This window comes from Pleurodeles waltl, chromosome 10 (assembly GCF_031143425.1).
Source record: "Pleurodeles waltl isolate 20211129_DDA chromosome 10, aPleWal1.hap1.20221129, whole genome shotgun sequence".
In the NCBI taxonomy this organism is placed as follows: Eukaryota; Metazoa; Chordata; class Amphibia; order Caudata; family Salamandridae; genus Pleurodeles; species Pleurodeles waltl.
Genome location: NC_090449.1, coordinates 222676367 through 222695771, shown reverse-complemented (window position 1 = coordinate 222695771; position 19405 = coordinate 222676367). Strand labels below are relative to the sequence as shown.

The window sequence follows — 19405 nt, the reverse complement described above, 5'->3', positions numbered from 1 at the left end:
TAGAGCTGTAAGGCCTGCTAGAGGGGTGACTTACCTATGCCACAGGTAGTGTTTTGTAGGCAGAGCACCCTGAGTGGGATGCCATGTCAATGTTGCCTTTTCTCCCCACCAACACACACAATTTGCAATGGCAGTATGCATGTGTTAAGGGAGGGTCCCTCAGAGAGGCACAACACATGCAGCAGCCATTAGGGGCCCTCCCTGGTCACAGGTCCCTTGGTACCACTGGTACCTTTTACAGGGGATTTACCTGTGTGCCGGAGGTGTGCCAATTGTGGAAACAAAGGTACATTTTTGTGAAAGAACACTGGTGCTGGGGCCTGGCTAGTAGGATCCCAGACAAAAAGTGTGCGTGGGGGGGAACTGCAACAAGTGCCAGTTTCCTTAAGGGTGTTTTCAAAGACCCCTATGTTACTTCATTCTCCTGCCACATGTGAATTCCGTCTGCGTCCCGCAAAGGGGGATATGTTCGGCAGTTCCCCTTCTCTGTCTCAACAAATCATTTTAGAAACTTCACAGGTTCAGTAGTTAAAACTCCAAGCTTTGTTCCAATTTTGCTCATGGTGTCATCGACCGTAAGAATATGTGCCTTGATAACACTGGGCATCTCTGGGTCAAGTTTCTTGTACAGAATAACAAGAGGGATTAAGTGTCTTTTCTCACCTGTTCCATAACTGACAATCCTTGATTTATGAACATTGTAACAAATCTAAGTAGCAAAATAACAACATCTGTATCATTTGACAGTACTATGACTCGAATGGAACCATTTCAAACAGCCCACTCAACATGTGGCACAACACAAAGGTCCGCTTCCTCCAATTTGCTGTTAAGTCCTAACAAATATCGCCTGTGCCTTCTGAATCTCTTTGTAGGCACCAACTCTTCATTGACAATCATTCCACTTGCAATAATTAGAAATTCAGTGTACACTGAAGAAACTGCAATGTTTTGGTGAGTTACCATCTCAAAGTTTATCTTGTTCGGTTTTGAGGACCAGAATTTATCAAGATGAACAGGTGTAGGTATTGAATTATTGATGCAGGAAAAGTCAATTGTTCCACTTGTAATCATTTATCTGATTATCTCACTTTCTTTGGTAGATAAGTTCGAGGACTGTCAAAGACAATGTGCAGTTCTTGCAAAGTGCACACTGACTTTGATATCTGAAGAACAGTCTGAACGACCGCTCTGAAGTTTTCCATTGGTAAAATCTTGACCATTCGCAATTCTGACATAGTCCCCAACAAGAGCTGTATTCAATGAGGACATCTTTTCAAATTGAAATTCTTCAGGTAAAAGTTTTTTTTTTTTTCAAGCTCTTGTACAAGTTTGTGCTTCACTTGTTTGGTTACAGCATCTCTATCAAATAATGCGTTTGTTGGAAGAAGATCATGCAATAGACTGTCCTTGATAAATTCACCCCTTTCTTTTGTTACAAAAAAAAAAAAAAACTTAAGGCATAGATGGATGTAACATGTTTTGTAGTGGTTGGTTGTATTAAAGAGTGGAAGTTTAGCTTAGGTAAATATGTCAAAACAGCTTTTTCTCTTTCAATACAATTCCCTCCTGCTTCAGGTATGCGTATAGTTCGGATCCATGTTCCAGGACATCTAGTAGACATGTCGTTATCCACAAATGGTTTGGTCATGAAGTTGTGTAGTCTCACAGGATCAGTCATTTCAAAGGGATTTCCTTGCTGCTGCATGAAATTAAGCAGGCTTTCAACATGTTTACTGAAACCTTCTCTGCTCTGTCCCACAACTTCTTGGTGAGGAACAGTCTCACTATGGTCCAGTATTTTGAATTTGTCATCTCTTTGAAAACTTTGCCAAGAGAAAGAACTTCATGGTAAACTAGCTGCTTTTGAGCAACATATTCACTTCAACGTGTCCGACCAACAATTACCTTGGAGCTTTGCTGTGATCTCTGGATCGTCTGTTCCAGTTTTATATCTGGAGCCACAGCATTGAACCTTCCCTCTCTTTCACCACACAAAGTCTTTGGAAAGAGTGAAGAAGCTAGAGGTGGAAAAAACATACCTCTACAGAAAATTCATCCAAATACCAGGAACCTTAAAATCTAGGTAGACAGAAGAACAGCTGATTTGGCTGTTTTAAAAGCCATTGGTGTACTGGGTTTGGCTTTGGTCTACTTATGAATTGATTTGTTTACAGAGATTCTCTATCTGATTTGACTAATACTCCTAATGCCAAGAACATTCCTTGGGTGAAAATTGTTACTGAATGGCTGTATAGATTGGTTCTGCCCAAAATCTGTCTAAGCCCAAATTCCCTTCACAGAGCTGATCTTAGAGTCTTGAATACTCGTTACTTGGCATACACTAATGAACAGTATGTATTAAGTGGAAACAATGATCATCTGAAATGCATGTTTTTGGAGTTCGAAATTTACCCTTGTTTTAAATGGTTTCTTGATCTGGTCACCCCCCACTAACCAAGAGCTTGTATGTTTGCTTTAGGCTAGGTTCCTCATACCAGTAATTGGGGAGAGGACATGGGTTCAAGTGTGTGCCCTACATGTAGATTAGGCACAGAGACTGAAGCACATGTATTGTTTTTTTGCCCAGAATGTCAGGGGCTACGCCCAATCTGTCTGGATATTGGGGTATTTAGATATCAAGTAGCTTTGAGAATTTTGAAAAGTGATACCGCACCACCAACTGGGTTTGCCATCTGTAGATTTTTAATTAACTAGCTACAAACAACAAAAGTTATCAGTGACTGTTTCCTGATTATTATAGTTTTTAATTATGGTATTTATTGTACTTTAGTTGTTTTAATATATTTTTTAATAATGAATGTACATTTATTAGGTTTTGTTTTAGGAATGTTATGAGATGTATAATGGTATATTTAACGGTTATTGTTTGATGATTCAATTTATCTGAGGCCAATGTCCCAAGCAAATTTCAGGGAGCGACATCCGAAAGACAAGACCAGATTTTTTTTTTTTTAATGCACTAATCCACAGGTTGTGATCCATATTAAAATCATGCACTTTAATTAGTTGTCACTGTAAACCACTTTAGAACATAGAAAGAATAAGATCATCTGCTTACACCAAATACATCACTTTAATATTAACTAATTTAGGCATATCTCACATTGGCTGTTGTAAGGCTTCTGTAAAATGTGAAATCTGTACATTAAATAGAGGTGGGCCAAAATACAGCTTTGATTCAGGTCATTGTGATTGAAAATTGTTGGCGACAATCCAAAAGTAGTTTATCAAAGCTCCGCCTGGGAGGGAAAATACAGCCTAAAGAATAGGAAGGTTTAAGGAAAAGAGAACACACAATTGTCAAACAAATCCTATGTTTTATCTGGATTTCTTCATGAGATATAACTGAAAGAATAACTAAAAATATGTTGATCTGAGAAGATAAACCATGTGGTGCAAGGAAAACAAAAAGTAAAGCGATGCTCCTGTGGATTTAACGGTCTCCAGACATCCACTAAGCCATATGACTCCATTATCTGTTTAAGGACCATACACAACTTTCCAATTGTCTATGCCCCAGAAAGGTTGTTGAAGAATCAATGGCAGGTTAAAGGACCATAATGTAATCAACCACTGATGTAAGATACCAAGCAAGCAGTTCAAGAATGTTTGATCATCTACATTTGGGAATAGAGCAAATAGCTAACTGCACCACCCTTATCCCCTTTGTTTTTTTTTTTAATAATCCAGGCTATCAACTATCTGCCACAGTTGTCACTTTTGATCTCAGTCATAGCCCAATTGTTTCCAAACTAAAAAAAACAAGGAAAAAAAAAAAAAAAGGACACCCATTACTGTGGTGTGTTAGTAAAAGATGATGCCAAAACCTCACAGCCCAAAGTATGAAGTTTATAGGATACTTGTAGCAAAAGGTGGCTCTCCCGGGGGCAAAGTATTTAAGGTTTAATTGTAGATAATTCTTCCCTATTTAGTCTGATTTTATTCGAGGATCTTAAGCCATTCACATTCCTGCAAAGAAAACGGAAGTCCTGGTTACTGCTAAATACTTTATTAGTCATAATCAAATAGTGCCTTAACTTGCATGACACCATAGTAGTGTACAGAGCTGATTGCTTAGTATTTTTATTCTTATTCGCTTCACAACATCCTTCAACACGACATCGCATACTACAAGACAGAACACCAGACCACTCTGGTGCACAAACAGTGTGCCCGCTTTCTACACAGCCCTTTGATCCAGCAACCTTACTACCCCCAATGCTTGACCAATACAGATCGAAGTCCCTAACCACAGATCCCACGCTCCCAGACCCAACAATCCTTACTCTTAACACTGCCAATGCCGGACCTAATTTCCCCAATGGGAAAACAGAACCGATTCTCATCCCCAAAACTCCTCCACCTATTTAAAGGGTGAATGATCTTGTACACGCTGCTCATCTTCTTCTGGCACCATGGCTCCTGAAAGTATAAGATAAAGGGAAAGGAATAATGAAGCTCTACTAAGCGCCACCGTTGTTCCACAGTCTGGTGACAAAAATCGGAACGAACAGCCTAAGAGCCTCAATTGGGCTACGGGGCATGCTATCTGGAAAACTGACAGTCAGAACAAAGTTACCCAGATAGATAAGAATGAAACAAAGGAATGATTCTTGTTCAGCTTTCAAAAGGCAAACCGGGAAGCCCTCTGGACTTCCCAATCTATGTCCCATTCACTCAACTGAGGAAAACTATGCTTAAAGATATGGACCACATACTTTCTACGGTCATTCCTCGCCCGTATGCCTGGCACCCTATGTTTATTCCTCCACATACGGTTTCCCATGTATTTGACCTGTGACAGATCTCACTCACTTTAAAGTCATGTTGGCTTCCCTGAGCTTGCAATGTCTTAGTGGATTCTAGTAAGCTTGCAGATTCAGTATCAATATGAATCTTGCAACAATAAGGTATAGCCATGCTCATCGACATTTTCTGCAGTATCACCTGGGTCTTGTGATGCAATGCTTTTACCCGTACAGTCCCTCTCATATAATCCGTTCCGTTCAGCTGAACAAGTTCATAAATGTGGAGAATGAGGGGCCTGCTTTCTGCCCAGCTGCGTCCTTTTTATGAGCGGGCAAGTTTTTTTTTTTTTCCCCCCTCAGCCTGTGCAAGAGACATCAGCTCAGACCTGGAAAGGACCATCAATCTGGGCACAAAGGGCAGACAAGATGAACCATCTGAGCCGCCTGAGGGCAGAGGAGGAGGTTTGAAGTACAACCTTGCGTAGCTCATGAGTAGGGTAGGCTCAATGTCCTCTGGAGCCCAGACTAGCTCAGGCTCTTTTTTAACATCATGTGTACAACTCCCATTTTCAAGATCCACAGCAGTGGCCTGTGCTTTTTGAGCTAGTCTCCTACGGGTGATTTCTCTGGGCTCCAGCCTCAATTGTTAAGTGAGATTGTTGCTCTGTGTTGAACGTTTAACTGTGTTTAATGGCTATGCCTCTAGGCTCCCCCTGGAAAATCTGATAAAGAGAAAAAAAAAAAAACAGACATTTGTGTATTGCTTGCTTTTCGCCACTCACTCTCCAGCAAGGAAGCAACCAAACCCTGCCTAGAGTATTTAGCATCTTTAGCAGGGAAGACAGAACTGCGAGTTTCCAAAACCCTCACTGGGCTAGTGGGGGATTAATAATGTGACAGGACAGCTAATTGCTGACCCCTCACCCCCCAACCTCTCCATTACTGCTAGGCTCCCTAATTGGGCCTTGACCAGCTAGGGGGCCTACTCTACTCACTTTAGACCTCAACAAACCATTAGTATTGCTTGAGATCAGGCCTGGCTCTGAGCCCCCCAAGTGGCTCTGCAGATATATCTGCTTTTTGCAGTGTGTCAGTATCTTGCTCAGTCTCCAGCCCTACTACTAGAGCCCCCCACCCCTCAAATGTTCCACAGCCAGCCCTCCCGGAAGAAGCAGTTATCTCAGAAAAAAATAGCAGCACCACTGTTTGCACGCCTAAAGTCAGCCAAGTTCCATTGACCAGTCACAGAGTTGGCTAGACCAAAATTGTCAAGGCTTCACCTTCATTGATTCAGTAAATCCTTCCTCTGGCAGACACAATCCCTCTTCAGGGGATACAAAAGACTTCTCTCCTTCAGAGGTCACATCAGCTGTTTCAGTATCCTGCAGAGATCTCTCAATATGATTGCCTCCTTTGGGCTCTTTGATCATTGCAGCCGAAGCTCTTCCTTATGTTCAGACGTCCAAATGAGCCTTTCCATCAAGGGCAGCATGAATCCATGTTCCTTCAGCACTCTGGTGAGGAGGGGACTGCAGCTCTCACACCAATGCATCATGCTTGGATATCCAGCATCATGACAATACAGCGCTGAAGTCCCATCTCAGTAATCCATTGTCTGCCACCGACCACACCACCTCAATTCCGCACACATTTATGTGAATTGTTACTGTTCTGGGCAATAATAGTGGGAGTTACCCACTTGGATGACGCCCCAGTTAACATGAATACATGAAGTAAAATACTAATTTATCCTACTGCAGTAAACAGAATCTTTCATACATTACGCATGCCAGGCTTGGACTTTATGTAGGATGATTGTGCTTGAAACCTCAGCTTTTCCAGTCTTTGATAATACTTCAGGAAACAGCCTGCACACATGGTTTACTGAGACTCACAACTATTTTTAACAAAGGTTCCACCCTAACTGGTCTTATAACTATTTATAACTTATATTGAGGTTCCAAACAATGGGCTTTCATTCCCTGCCACAAACATTTCCCACCATGTGTTTACTTTTAAATGTAATCATGCCAAATGGGTACTCCCCCCTTCCCAATCCTCCCTCCCAAGGGAATACACACATACATTCCTAGTAGACGCATGCAAGTTTGAGACCTTCTGGCATTACCTCCAAATAAAACTTGATCATACTACTATGTATGGGAAACCTGAATCCACCCAGACCCGAACTACAAACCTATCCGTTCATAAATCACAGTAAGGGGGTAGTTCTTCATACTCAATTTTCATGCACCAATCACAAAACTGCTAACGCTACATTCCTTACCTCAACTAGGAAACAACTGTAATGCTCAAATTAACAGGTAATAATCAACATAATATCTCTTACAAAATTCACTCCTTCCAAGCAATAATTGTAAGCTCTTAAAAGCCATCTACACGTCTTATATTAAATGTAAAACAGCTACAGTTACTGGTAACGTGAGCAATTCTGCCAGACGACCTAAAAAAATATACCCTTTACAACAGGTGTTAATGCTCACACCCACACCCCAGATTTGGTACTTTTCATTTATTCTACTGCTCTCACATTTGTTTCGCTTTGACAAGTTTTGCTTTTCCATTTACATTGCTCCTTTACACGTCAAAGTAATTTCTATCCCTTGACCAATAATAATGGTCTCTTTTAGTTTGGGTTCCATGCCAACCCATGAACGTATCCTCGAATTACATGTTTTAATCATAAATTGATTATTTCCATTCTCAATGCCCAATAAAACTAACTATTAACCCCTCATAAAACAGTGATGAACTCCTCCGCGGACTCCACGTTTTTTTGTACTCTAGAGAAAAGGAAACCTTTCCAAATGTTAATGTATTTTCAGCCAATAGCAATCTTTCAGTTGTAAAATGCCAATGCTTTATCACTAGGTCTTATGTAACTGGTTTTCTGCAATAGTCTGAGAACACTCAACCCTTATTTTGCAAAGCAGTTTAAAACACGGAGTATGCCCAGAAATGTCTTTCCTTTGTTCCCATACAATGGCAGGAGTTCCTAGACATGACAAAAAAAGGTGGGAAATTGGCTTGCATTGTTTTGTAATTTGGCCCCAAATTACCAACTGTTGAGCTAAAAATTCTTCTCATTTTTCAAAATCACTACCAAAATGCACTGGTACGTGCAAGCACTCACCACAGTTAACACCAAGATAGCACACAGATGCCCTGATAATATTTATCTATTTTTAAGATTAAATGCACAAAGTATGCAGTCATAGTTTTATGCCTACAAAGTGTGCCCTTGCAACCACTAAGCCCGACTTAAATGGCAGTGCTAAAGTCCACATTAAAGACAGTGTGTTGCCAAACATCCAAAATAATCCCAAAAAGGATGATTTTACATATCAGTGTCCAAGAGATTTTGTAATATGGTAAGATAGTGGCATCACACACTACTTGTGATGACGTGAAGCAGCCCAAATGACAGTCAAGATAGAATCTTAATGCACTCATGTTAGACGTCACCCGTTTATTTACATTCTCAAGTGTAAAAGAAAAAAATATAATACATAAGCTTCTAAGTCTGTTTAACTCTTGTAATAAAGTGAAGCCTGACTACCATTCAAATGTCCACCTTCAGTTGATTCAAAATACAGTGCCAACTGAAGTTTTAACTGAGTGACTTTGGGCTCATTAGGACTTTAAATCCATTGTTTAGAAAAAAAAAGAAAAAAAACAATGTAGCCCTCTCAGGTACACATTTTCAGAAAGCTGCGAGCAAGTGGCAAACGCAATACTGTACAACACTTAAAGATGGTGGTGGTGGTGGTGGTGGGGGTGGGGGGGGGGGGGGGGGGGGTTTCACTTACCTTGAGGACCAACCACTCTGAGACGTGAGCAGAGGACTGGCACTAGACAGCTTGCTGAAAGCCGAGGTATTGCTGACTTGAAATACATTTTCATCCTTCTCATTTTTCTCCATAGGAGAACTGCTTTCACTTCTCGCTGCACTCATATCCCTTCTAAATATAAAAAAACAGTGTTATATTACAAAGGTCCAGCATTCTCAAAGAAAAAATATACAACAGATATTTAGTTAAAATCTGACAAAATGCACAGAAGTGAAATTAAAATATTAAAAGCTTGTAATTGCGATACTCATGTGGTGGTGGCACTTAATTTCTCCTTCTTCAAGGTGGCGCAGGTGACCAAGCTTGCTTTGACAAGAACAAATCGTTTTATGCAGCACAAAGCTTTAGAAAAGCCTGAAAACATGCGCTGTTCCTACACTTCCAGAAACATCCTCACTTTCTACCTGTCATCCAGAAGAGCATTCACTACTCAGTCAAGAGACTGCCATAATGAAGCTAGCTATGGCTGTGTTGAAGGGGGTGTGTGTTGTCTTGGGGGCAGGGGATGGGAGACCTATTCACAAATATACATCTCTAAAGTTAGAAACATGTACTCACAGGTAAATCTAATACCTCTTCTTTCAAGCTCAGGGGAAGATTACCAAGTATCAACAATTGCTGGCAGGAAAAGACAAGTTACTTACTGTTGGTAAAGCCTCATTTGGTAGAGCCAATATCTAGTTGCAGATTCCTAACCTTAGAACTTCCCACAGCCATCAATCGTGATTCAGAGATTATTTTTCGAGCAGTACCCATGCATGCCATTAGGTGGCACCGATCGGCCCTGCTTGTTGCAGTACCACATCAGCATCGTCAGTGCCAGATATGATGCTATAGGTCTTATTTAGGCACAACACTGGCATGCCAACGTCAGTTTTTCTCGACTATCCCTGCCACAAGCGCAGAGTCATGAACACTGACCACTGGTGCGTCAAGACTAGGGCCCTGAAAAGGGAGTCCCCGTCCCTAGAAATCAGTTTCTAGAGCAGAAAGGATGGGTGGGTTGGTAACGGATCTACAACTAGATATTATCTCTACCAGCTAAAACGTTACGGAAGGTAAGTAACGTGTCCATCCGATAGAGACATCTAGCTGCAGATTCCTTAGCTTAGAATAGTTACAAATGCAATACCATCCCTGGAGTTGAGTCTGCGAACAAAGATCACACCAGAAAGCCCTGTAGAACCGAACAAGGCAAATGCCCTTCTCTATTGAACTGACTAACCATGCAGTAGTGTTTGGTAAACGTGTGCAGAGATGCCCACAATGATACCTGACATATATATCCAAGACCGAAACTTTGCATGCCAATGCAGGGGTTGCAGCTTTAGCTCTGTTAGATTGAGCACTCCTCCCTCAGGGGTTGCTTCTTAGCCAATGCGTAGCACATTGTAACGCAGAGTACCACCCATTTGGAGGTTTTCCTCTGCACTGTCCGACCTTTCTTTGCACCCACATAACCAATAAAGAGTTGATCATCCACCAGCAACTCTTTGGTACATCGAAGGTAGAACGCCCAACACTTTTTGGGTCCAGGCGGTGGAGTGTCTCTTCCTCAGAGGGATGTGGGGTTCCGTAAAAAGTAGGCAAGGTGATGGATTGGCCTACATGGAAGGGCCTAACCACTTTCGGAACAAAAGAGGCAAATTGTGTGAAGCACCAATTTGTCAGGATACAAGGAAAGGTAGGGATGCTTAGATGGCACTGCCTGAAGCACTCTCACCTTGGAGAGAGATGTAATGGCCACAAGGAAAGCCGTTTTCAAAGTGAGAAGCCTTGGAGGACAATTGTGAAGAGGCTCAAAAGGAGCACACGTCAGAACTTAATTCAAGTCCCATGGGGCATAATGAATGGGGTAGGAGGAAACATGAGCAAGGCCTTTAAGGAACCTATTAACAATAGGAAATTTAAACAAAGAAGGTGGATCAGGCAACCATAAGAAAGCAGAGATTGCAGACAAATAAACTTTGAGAATGCCCAAAGCAGAGCCCGGCTGGGCTAGAGAAAGAGCAAACAAGAGGACCTCTGATAGAGGGAAACAGACTTGTCTGCGCACTATGCCACAAATTTGTTCTAATGACAGGAATATACAGTTTTGGTAAAGGGACGCCTGGCTGCTGAGATAATATTACAGACTTGGGGCAGAAGGTCCAAGGTTGTCCACTGCCACTCAAACTCCACGCCAGGAGGAGGAGGGAACTGGACAGGTTCCGGTGTAGAACCCTCCCCTGCTGCTGTGACAGAAGATCCACCTGAAGGAGCAGTCTGATGGGAGGATTGATTGCCATGCTCAATAGCTTGGGATACCAGACTGTGTCCAATCCGGAGCCACAAGGAATACTTGTGCCCGGTCATTCTTTATCTTCTCGAGAACTCTGGGCTGAAGTTGTATGGGCGGAAAGGCATAGAGGATGCATGAGCTCCACTTGAGACAAAAAGTGTCACTGAGTGAGTGCCACCTCGGAAAACATCAATGCACAATACTGGTGACATTGCTTGTTCTCCGCAGAGGCGAACAGATCTAACCAAGGCTCTCCCCACTGCTGAAAGACCTTGCGCCAACTCTGGATGGAAATGCCTTTCATGATCAACTAAGCATTGACAGTCTGACTTTCGGAGAGCCCGCCAAATGTTGAACCACCAGATACATGCCCTGCTTTTCCAGTCACGTCGAGAGGTGCAGAGCCAGGGTCCAAGACCCCACTCTGCCCTGCTTGTTGCAGTACCACATGAATACCATGAACACCTGCACTACTTTCCCTTTGAGAGAAGGAAGAAATGCTTTTAATGCGGGTCTAATTGCCCGCAGCACCAACAAGTTGAGGTGGAGGCCAGACTCCGCAGATACCAGATGCCTTAGACCTCCACCTCTTCCAGGTGGCTGCACACTGCTGATCTCACGCAGTTCCCTCTGAGATGAGGACCATGCCAGAGATTCCCTTGATGCAGCACCCACTGGAACTTCAAGCTCCACTGCAGAGTCTGCATATTCCATCTGGCATGTGTCACCAGCAGGATGCAGGATGCCATGAGACCCAGCAGACTCAGTCATTCTAACCGAAACCCAGGACAGAGGCTGAAACATCGGTATCATAGCCTGAAAATCCTGGACTCGCCGCTCTGGAGAAGAAGCCCGGAACTGCACTGTGTCCAGAACAGCTCTGATGAAGGGGAGTGTAGCAAAGTCACTCTTTTTGGCATGGTTACTCCCACTTTTGCCTATCAGTGTGTTTAGACTAGCTTCACTGGGATCCTGTTAACCAGGACCCCAGTGATTGTGCTTTCTCCTCCATAATTGGTTGCTTTGGCAAACTATGTCCAAGCAGGGGAAGGCTGCAAAGGCCTTGGTTAAATCCCCTTAGCATTTCTTTTTAGATTTAAAAATAATTTTAAGTTAGAGGCTAGTTACTGGAAGCAGTTTTTAGTGCCTAGAAGTAATCCCCAAACTTAGTAAACAAAATGAGTAGGTCAGAGGGCATGGCGGTAGAACTCAACCTCATCCCTTACCTCCATCTTGGGATGAGAGACTTAAGGAATCTCGGCAGCCTCAAGAAAATCAAAACAGGTTCCCACCCTACCAAGGTCAAGCTCCAGGACCTCTTTGCAGAGTATACAAGGAACCACCCTGCTGAGGAGACAGACCTCCCTTCAGATGGGGAAGAAGTTGTGAATCAGGAGGATGAACTCCCCCTCCTAACCTAACTAGGGAGGACAGGGTTCCAAGGTCCGTTTCCAACGATAGTACTCATAGGATCTGGGTCTCCCACAGGGGAGTCTAGTTCCTCTGGGAACATTGAGGGCAGCCTCAATGAAGAGGACCTTTTTTTTTTTTTTTTTTTTTTAAAGCAAGAATGCCAAAAAAGATTAGCTTTGGAGAAACAGCTCCTAGCTATAGAGAGGAAGAGAACAGAAATGGGTTTAGCACCTGTTCTTGGTGGAAGCAGAAGATTTTAAAAGTCTCATTGGGGAGTTCTCCTTTGGGAATTGTTTACCAGTAATTGTAGGGTTAGCTCCTCACACTCACTGGTGCAGATGCTGAATCTTATAACCACATGAATGCTACCCTGATTGAGAGCTTTGGATTCACCACTGAGGAGTATAGAATGAGGCTCAGGGAGGCTAAAAAAAACCTTAAGCCAGTCCTGGCTTGATTTTATAGACTAATCAGTGAAAACACTGGATGGTTGGGTGACTGGAATGACGTGCATGACCATGATTGGCTCTATAACTTGTTTATGAAAGAACACATTTTAAGTAACTGCTTCAATGAAAAGTAGCATCAATATCTGGTAGACCTAGGTCCAATTTCTCCCCAATAATTGGGAAAGAAGGCAGACCACTTTGTCAAGACTAGGGTGACCAAGACTACCACTGGAGCAAATGCAAAGGGTTACAAAGGAGAAAGTGGGTGACACGCCTAGAAATAAAGAAAAGGATTCCTCAGTAGGCCATCAAAAACCTGTCCAGATGGGTGGCCCCCAAGACACATCCAAAAACAAAAGTGGGTGCCTTGGTAAAAACTGGGATGCCACTAAGGCATGGTGCCACAACTGTAGACAGACAGGGCACCACACCAAGGACACTTCTTGTCCCAAAAAACAAACCAACTAGTAAACTCTTTGGGGGTAGCCAGTGTAGTCACTGAGGACTCCTCCTCAGATGAGGAGGTCCTAATAGCCTTTAGCTGGTAAATTAGCCCCACAGGTGAGTTGGAGATTCCAGAGGGCAGTAGACACTTCCACCACATACTGGTGAATGGAATCCCAGCGACTGCCCTGAGACACACTATTGTGCATGACAGGCTGGTGCTCTCAAACCAGCACATTCCAGGTGAGATTACCAGGGCAAGGGTTAGCCCAAAGGAGGTCACTAATAGGCCTGTAGTTTTAGTGCCCCTAGAAGTGTGTGGGAACTTTTACTAGAGAAGGGTGATAGTCTCCTTGGAAATGACTACCCAGAGGTTGGTCAGAGCCCAAAAGAGGAGCTGGTCCAGCACCAACCCTCTCCCAAGGATTCTAGAGTTACTGCCCCTGCAGTGTCTAAAGGTAGGCCCCGGAAGATAAAGAAGAAAAAGAAGTGCAGGTTCCAGTGAGCCAAGGAGTCTCTGCTCCAGTATGGAAGAACACCAAAGTTGTCACTAGTAAAGTCTAGCCTGAGCCACACAAGCAACTGTTAAGCATGAGCGGGTGGGCTCCTTAGCTAACAGGAGAGAGAGAGAGAGAGAGTGGAAGGTGGGTGTTTACTACAAGATGTGGCAACCCCCCACTCTACCACAGCAGACAGGCACCCTGGACTCTAAGAAATCTGTATCTCAGCCTCTTCCCCTGTTGGTGGAGAGTTAAAGGTGTCATTCTGGGGACTGACAGCTGTCAGTGGGCTCTGCTGGGTGCTAGCCTTTTCGGCTGCACTGTCCTTGGCATGGTGGTCTGACCTCATGCCAAATAGCAAAATAGGCCCCCTGACCCTGTTGTTCATGATAGGGTTACTCCAGCTGTGGGTAACAATTGGATAAACTAGGGGGGGCCTTGGCTAAGATAGGATTTCTCAGAGGGAATGACCTGGACAGGAGGATGTAAGGCAGGGTAGGGTAGGCCCAGCAACAAACCAGCCTTTTTTCACATTCTTCCTTGCCGGACAGACTAGGAAGACCCAGGTTTGGCTGAGTCTCCTGGCCTGGGTGGGGTGGGGGGTTGTGTTGGAAACTGGCACGTGTTGCAGTTATCCCCAACACAATTTTTGCCTGATATTGATGCTGACTTGATCAAGTGTGCTGGGATCCTGCTAATCAGGCCCCAGCACCAGTGTTCTATCCCTAAAAATGTACAATTTTTTTTTTTACAGTTGGCACACCACTGGTACACAGTTAAGTCCCTTGTATAAGGTACCAGTGGTAACAAGGGCCCTGTGACCAGGGAAGGTTCCTAAGGGCTGCAGCATATGTTGTGCCACCCTAGGGGTCCCCTCACCAAACAAGTGCACACTGCCATTGCACTGCCATGCCATTGCATCATCGATGGTGAGAAAAAGAAAGTTGACATGGCATCCCTCTCAGGGTGCCATGCCCACAAAACACTGCCTGTGGCATTGGTAAGTCACCCCTCTAACAGGCCTTACAGCACTAAGGCAGGGTGCACTATACCACAGGTGAGGACATAGACACTGTAGGGGCATATTGCTCACGCAGCTAAGTCCATTCTTAGACATGCTCAGTGCAGTGTGGCAGGTTTAAGTATATGGTCTGGGAGTCTGTCATTACGAACTCCACTGAATACTGTGAAGTTTGGTATCAAAGTTCTCAGCACAATAAACCCACACTGTTGCCAGTGTGGGATTTACTGAGAAATGCACACAGAGGGCATCTTAGAGATGCCCCCTATATTTTACCTAATCCTCTAGTGTAGGGCTGACTGGTCTGTGCCAGCCTGCCACTACCAGACGAGTTTCTGACCCAATCGAGTGAGGGCATTGTGCTCCCTGAGACCAGAAATAAAGCCTGCTCTGGGTGGAGGTGCTTCACACCTACCCCTGCAGGGACTGTAACACCTGGTTGTGAGCCTCAAAGGCTTGGGCCCCGTTTTACAGTACCCTAGGGGACTCCAGCTAGTGGAGATGCTGTTTTGTAGGTGTAGGAAGTTGGCTCTGTATGTACTATTTCAAAGTAAGGAATAGTATGCACAGAGTCCAAGGGTTCCCCTTAGAGGTAAGATAGTGGCAAAAAGAGATAATACTAATGCTCTATTTTGTGGTAGTGTGGTCGAGCAGTAGGCTTATCAAAGGAGTAGTGTTAAGCATTTGTTGTACATACACACAGGCAATAAATGAGGAACACACACTCAGAGACAATTCCAGGCCAATAGGTTTTTGTATAGAAAAATATCTTTTCTTAGTTTATTTTAAGAACCACAGGTTCAAATTCTACATGTAATACTTTGCATGAAAGGTATTGCAGGTAAGTACTTTAGGAACTTTGAATAATCACAAAAGCATATATACTTTTCAAATAAAACACATATAGCTATTTTAAAACTAGACAGTGCAATTTTCACAGTTCCTAGGGGAGGGCACATCCCTATTCCTATTGGGGGAATCCTCCATCTGCAAGATGGAGGATTTCTAAAAGTCAGTCACCTCAGCTCAGGACACCTTAGGGGCTGTCCTGACTGGCCAGTGACTCCTCCTTGGTTTTCTCATTATCTCTCCTGGACTTGCCGCCAAAAGTGGGGGCTGTGTCCAGGGGGCGGGCATCTCCACTAGCTGGAGAGCCCTGGGGCATTGTAACACGAAGGTTGAGCCTTTGAAGCTCATTGCTAGGTGTTACAGTTCCTGCAGGGGGGAGGTGTGAAGCACCTCCGCCCAGAGCAGGCTTTGTTTCTGTCCTCAGAGAGCACAAAGGCTCTCACCTCATGGGGTCAGAAACTCGTCTCTCAGCAGCAGGCTGGCACAGACCAGTCAGTCCTGCACTGAACAATTGGCTAAAATACAGGGGTATCTCTAAGATGCCCTCTGTGTGCATTTTTTAATAAATCCAACACTGGCATCAGTGTGGGTTTATTATTCTGAGAAGTTTGATACCAAACTTCCCAGTATTCAGTGTAGCCATTATGGAGCTGTGGAGTTAGTTTCTGACAGACTCCCAGACCATATACTCTTATGGCTACCCTGCACTTACAATGTCTAAGGTTTTGCTTAGACACTGTAGGGGCATAGTGCTCATGCACATATGCCCTCACCTGTGGTATAGTGCACCCTGCCTTAGGGCTGTAAGGCCTGCTAGAGGGGTGACTTATCTATGCCACAGGCAGTGTGAGGTTGGCATGGCACCCTGAGGGGAGTGCCATGTTGACTTAGTCATTTTCTCCCCACCAGCACACACAAGCTGGCAAGCAGTGTGTCTGTGCTGAGTGAGGGGTCCCTAGGGTGGCATAAGACATGCTGCAGCCCTTAGAGACCTTCCCTGGCATCAGGGCCCTTGGTACCAGAGGTACCAGTTACAAGCGACTTACCTGGATGCCAGGGTGTGCCAATTGTGGAAACAATGGTACAATTTAGGTGAAAGAACACTGGTGCTGGGGCCTGGTTAGCAGGATCCCAGCACATTTCTCAGTCAAGTCAGCATCAGTATCATGCAAAAAGTGGGGGGTAACTGCAACAGGGAGCCATTTCCTTACAGTAGGTAAGCAGCCATTGCTGTTCAATGAATTTTAATAGAGGAGTATGCAAGATTTGCTTTTTGTAAATGAAGCAAATAACAGACAATACCCTGTACTGACGCTTTGAGTGGATCAATGTTTTTGGGTTGACAGTAATATACAAAACGTTTCCATTTAGCTGCATAACACTGGTTGTAGGTTTGCGTGCTTCTTATAGAATGTCCATACATTCTGTTGGAAGCTGTAGATATCCGAACGATGACCTCAGGAGCCAAATCGCCAGGTAGAGCATACTGGGATTGAGATGCCTGGTTTGACCTTTGTTTTGAGCCAATAGGTCCGATCTTTTTGGGAGCTTGTTATGTGGTACTACAGAGATATCCAACAGTGTTGTGTACCAGCGTTGACGTGCCCAGGTGGGAGCTATCAGTATCCTAGTGAGAGATAATGTTGACCAGAAATGAAACTAGTGGGAGAGGGGGAAAGCATAAGCAAATATCCCTGACCAATCGATCCGTAGAGCATTGCCTTTGGATTGAGGGTGTGGGTACCTGGATGCGAAGTTTGGGCATTTCACGTTTTCGCTTGTTGCGAAGAGGTCTATGTCTGGGGTTCCCCACACGTGAAAGTACTATTGAATCACTTGTGGGTGAATCTCCCATTTGTTTATTTTTTTGCTGTGTCCTGCTTAAGAGGTCCACTAGTCAGTTGTGTATCCCTGGGATATACTGTGCTAGTAGTTGAATTAAATTGTGAATTGCCCATTTCCAAATTGTCTGTGCTAGAAGGGACAATTGATATGAGTGCCCCCCCCCCCCCACCGGTTTTTGCAGATAATTCATTGCAGTCATGTTGTCGGTCCTTATCAAACCTGTTTTGTGCGTAATCTGTGGCTGGAAAGCTTTGAGTGCTAGGCACACTGCTAGCAATTCCAAAAGATTTATGGGATAAGTTTGTTGAATTGAGTCCCATTCCCCTTGTATGGTAAGGTTATTAAGATGGGCTCCCCAACCTATCATTGATGCATTTGTTGCGATTATGGTCTGTGATACAGGGTGCTGAAATGGCCACCCTTTTGATAAGCTGGTATGAGTCCACCATTGCAGAGAGTTTTAAGTTTGGCAGTTCAACAACAGTAGATCGTAAAGTTGACCCTGTGTCTGAGACCGTTGTTGCGAGAGACATCGTTGTAGAGGTCTCATGTTTAGACGTGCATTGGGTACTAGTACTATGCATGATGCCATCATTCTCAAACGTTTCATGATAAACCTTACTGTATAAGTGTGTCTGTACTGTAGTTGCAATATGAGATTGCGGAAAGCTTGAATTCTCTGTGGGGTTGGGTACGCTAATGCTGATTGAGTATTCAGAATTGCTGCCAGATACAGTTGTAGTTGCGCTGCTTGCAGATGAGATTTCTGGTAATTGAATGTGAACCCTAGACTGTGTAGGGTGTCCACGGTGTAAGCTGTTGACAGGCTTGAATAGGGTTGGCTTTTATGAGCCAGTCGTCCAACTAGGGAAAGACATGTATATGTTGCTTTCTGAGGTATGCTGCAACGGCTGCAAAGCATTTGATGAATACCCTTGTTGCTGTTGTTACTCCTAAGGGTAGTACTTTGAACTGGTAGTACTTGCCTACCATCACAAATTTTAGTAATTTATGATGTGCTGGATGTATAGGAATATGGAAGTAAGCATCTTTTATGTCTAATGCGGTCATGTCGTGTTTTTGTATTGGGGGGGGTGACATCCACAAGAGGGACCAGGTTGAAATGCTGACAGGATGTACTGATTGAGGGGTCTGAGATCTAGGACTGGTCTGAGAGTACCATCCTTTTTTGCTATAAGGAAGTATAGAGAATATACTCCTGCCCCCTGTTGGGAAACAGGTACCATCTCTATTTCACCATTGTGTAGAAGTGATTGTACCTCTTGTTTTAATAAATGTAGGTGTTCCAAAGAAAGCCTGGGCGAGCTAGGGGGAATGTTTGGTGGAGTAGAGATGAATTTGAGGCAATAATCATTTTGGATAATTTATAGCACCCATTGATCTGTCGTAATGTTGAGCCATTCTTGGTAGAAAATTTCCAGTCTTTAGTTGAGGTGGAGGAACCTCTTGTGGTGGTGGATTTACCTCTCCCTCTAAAGTTGTTTCCCTTGTAAGATCCTCTGAAAGAACTTCTGGTGTAAAATTGTTGTCCTTGCTTCTGTTGGGATGTGGACGGCTCCGAGGTTGATGGTTTAAAACCACCTCTAAACTGGGGCCCCAGGCAAGGGTAGTGTAAAAGGCACCCATAGCCATATCAGAGTCTTTCTTTAGTTTTTCTATGGTGGTATCTACTTCTGGGCCAAATAAGTGTTGCTTATCAAAAGGCATATGGAATACAGCCTGTTGTATTTCAGGTGTGAACTCTGAAGTTCTTAACCATGCGTGCCTTCTAATAGCCACAATGGTGTTAATACGCCTTGCTGCTGTGGCTGCTGCATATAAGGCAGATCTAATTTGGTTGTTAGAGATAGTCTGGTCCTCTAACTATTTGCTATTCCCTTTCCTGGGCTTCTGATGGAAGGTACGGCAAGAACTCCTCCATCTCGTCCCAATGAGCTC

The 19405-nt window shown here is 43.9% G+C and overlaps 1 protein-coding gene across 8 annotated transcripts in view; it reads right to left on the bottom strand.

Moving 5' to 3' along the window:
* The window catches only part of MARF1 (meiosis regulator and mRNA stability factor 1), a 586552-nt gene that overhangs the window by 350020 nt on the left and 217127 nt on the right, over positions 1–19405 (bottom strand). For all 8 annotated transcript variants that reach the window (XM_069210203.1, XM_069210208.1, XM_069210202.1 and 5 more), the window contains exon 10: positions 8603–8755. In XM_069210203.1, coding sequence (XP_069066304.1) covers positions 8603–8755 — 153 coding nt within the window. The remainder of the gene's footprint in view (positions 1–8602; positions 8756–19405) is intronic.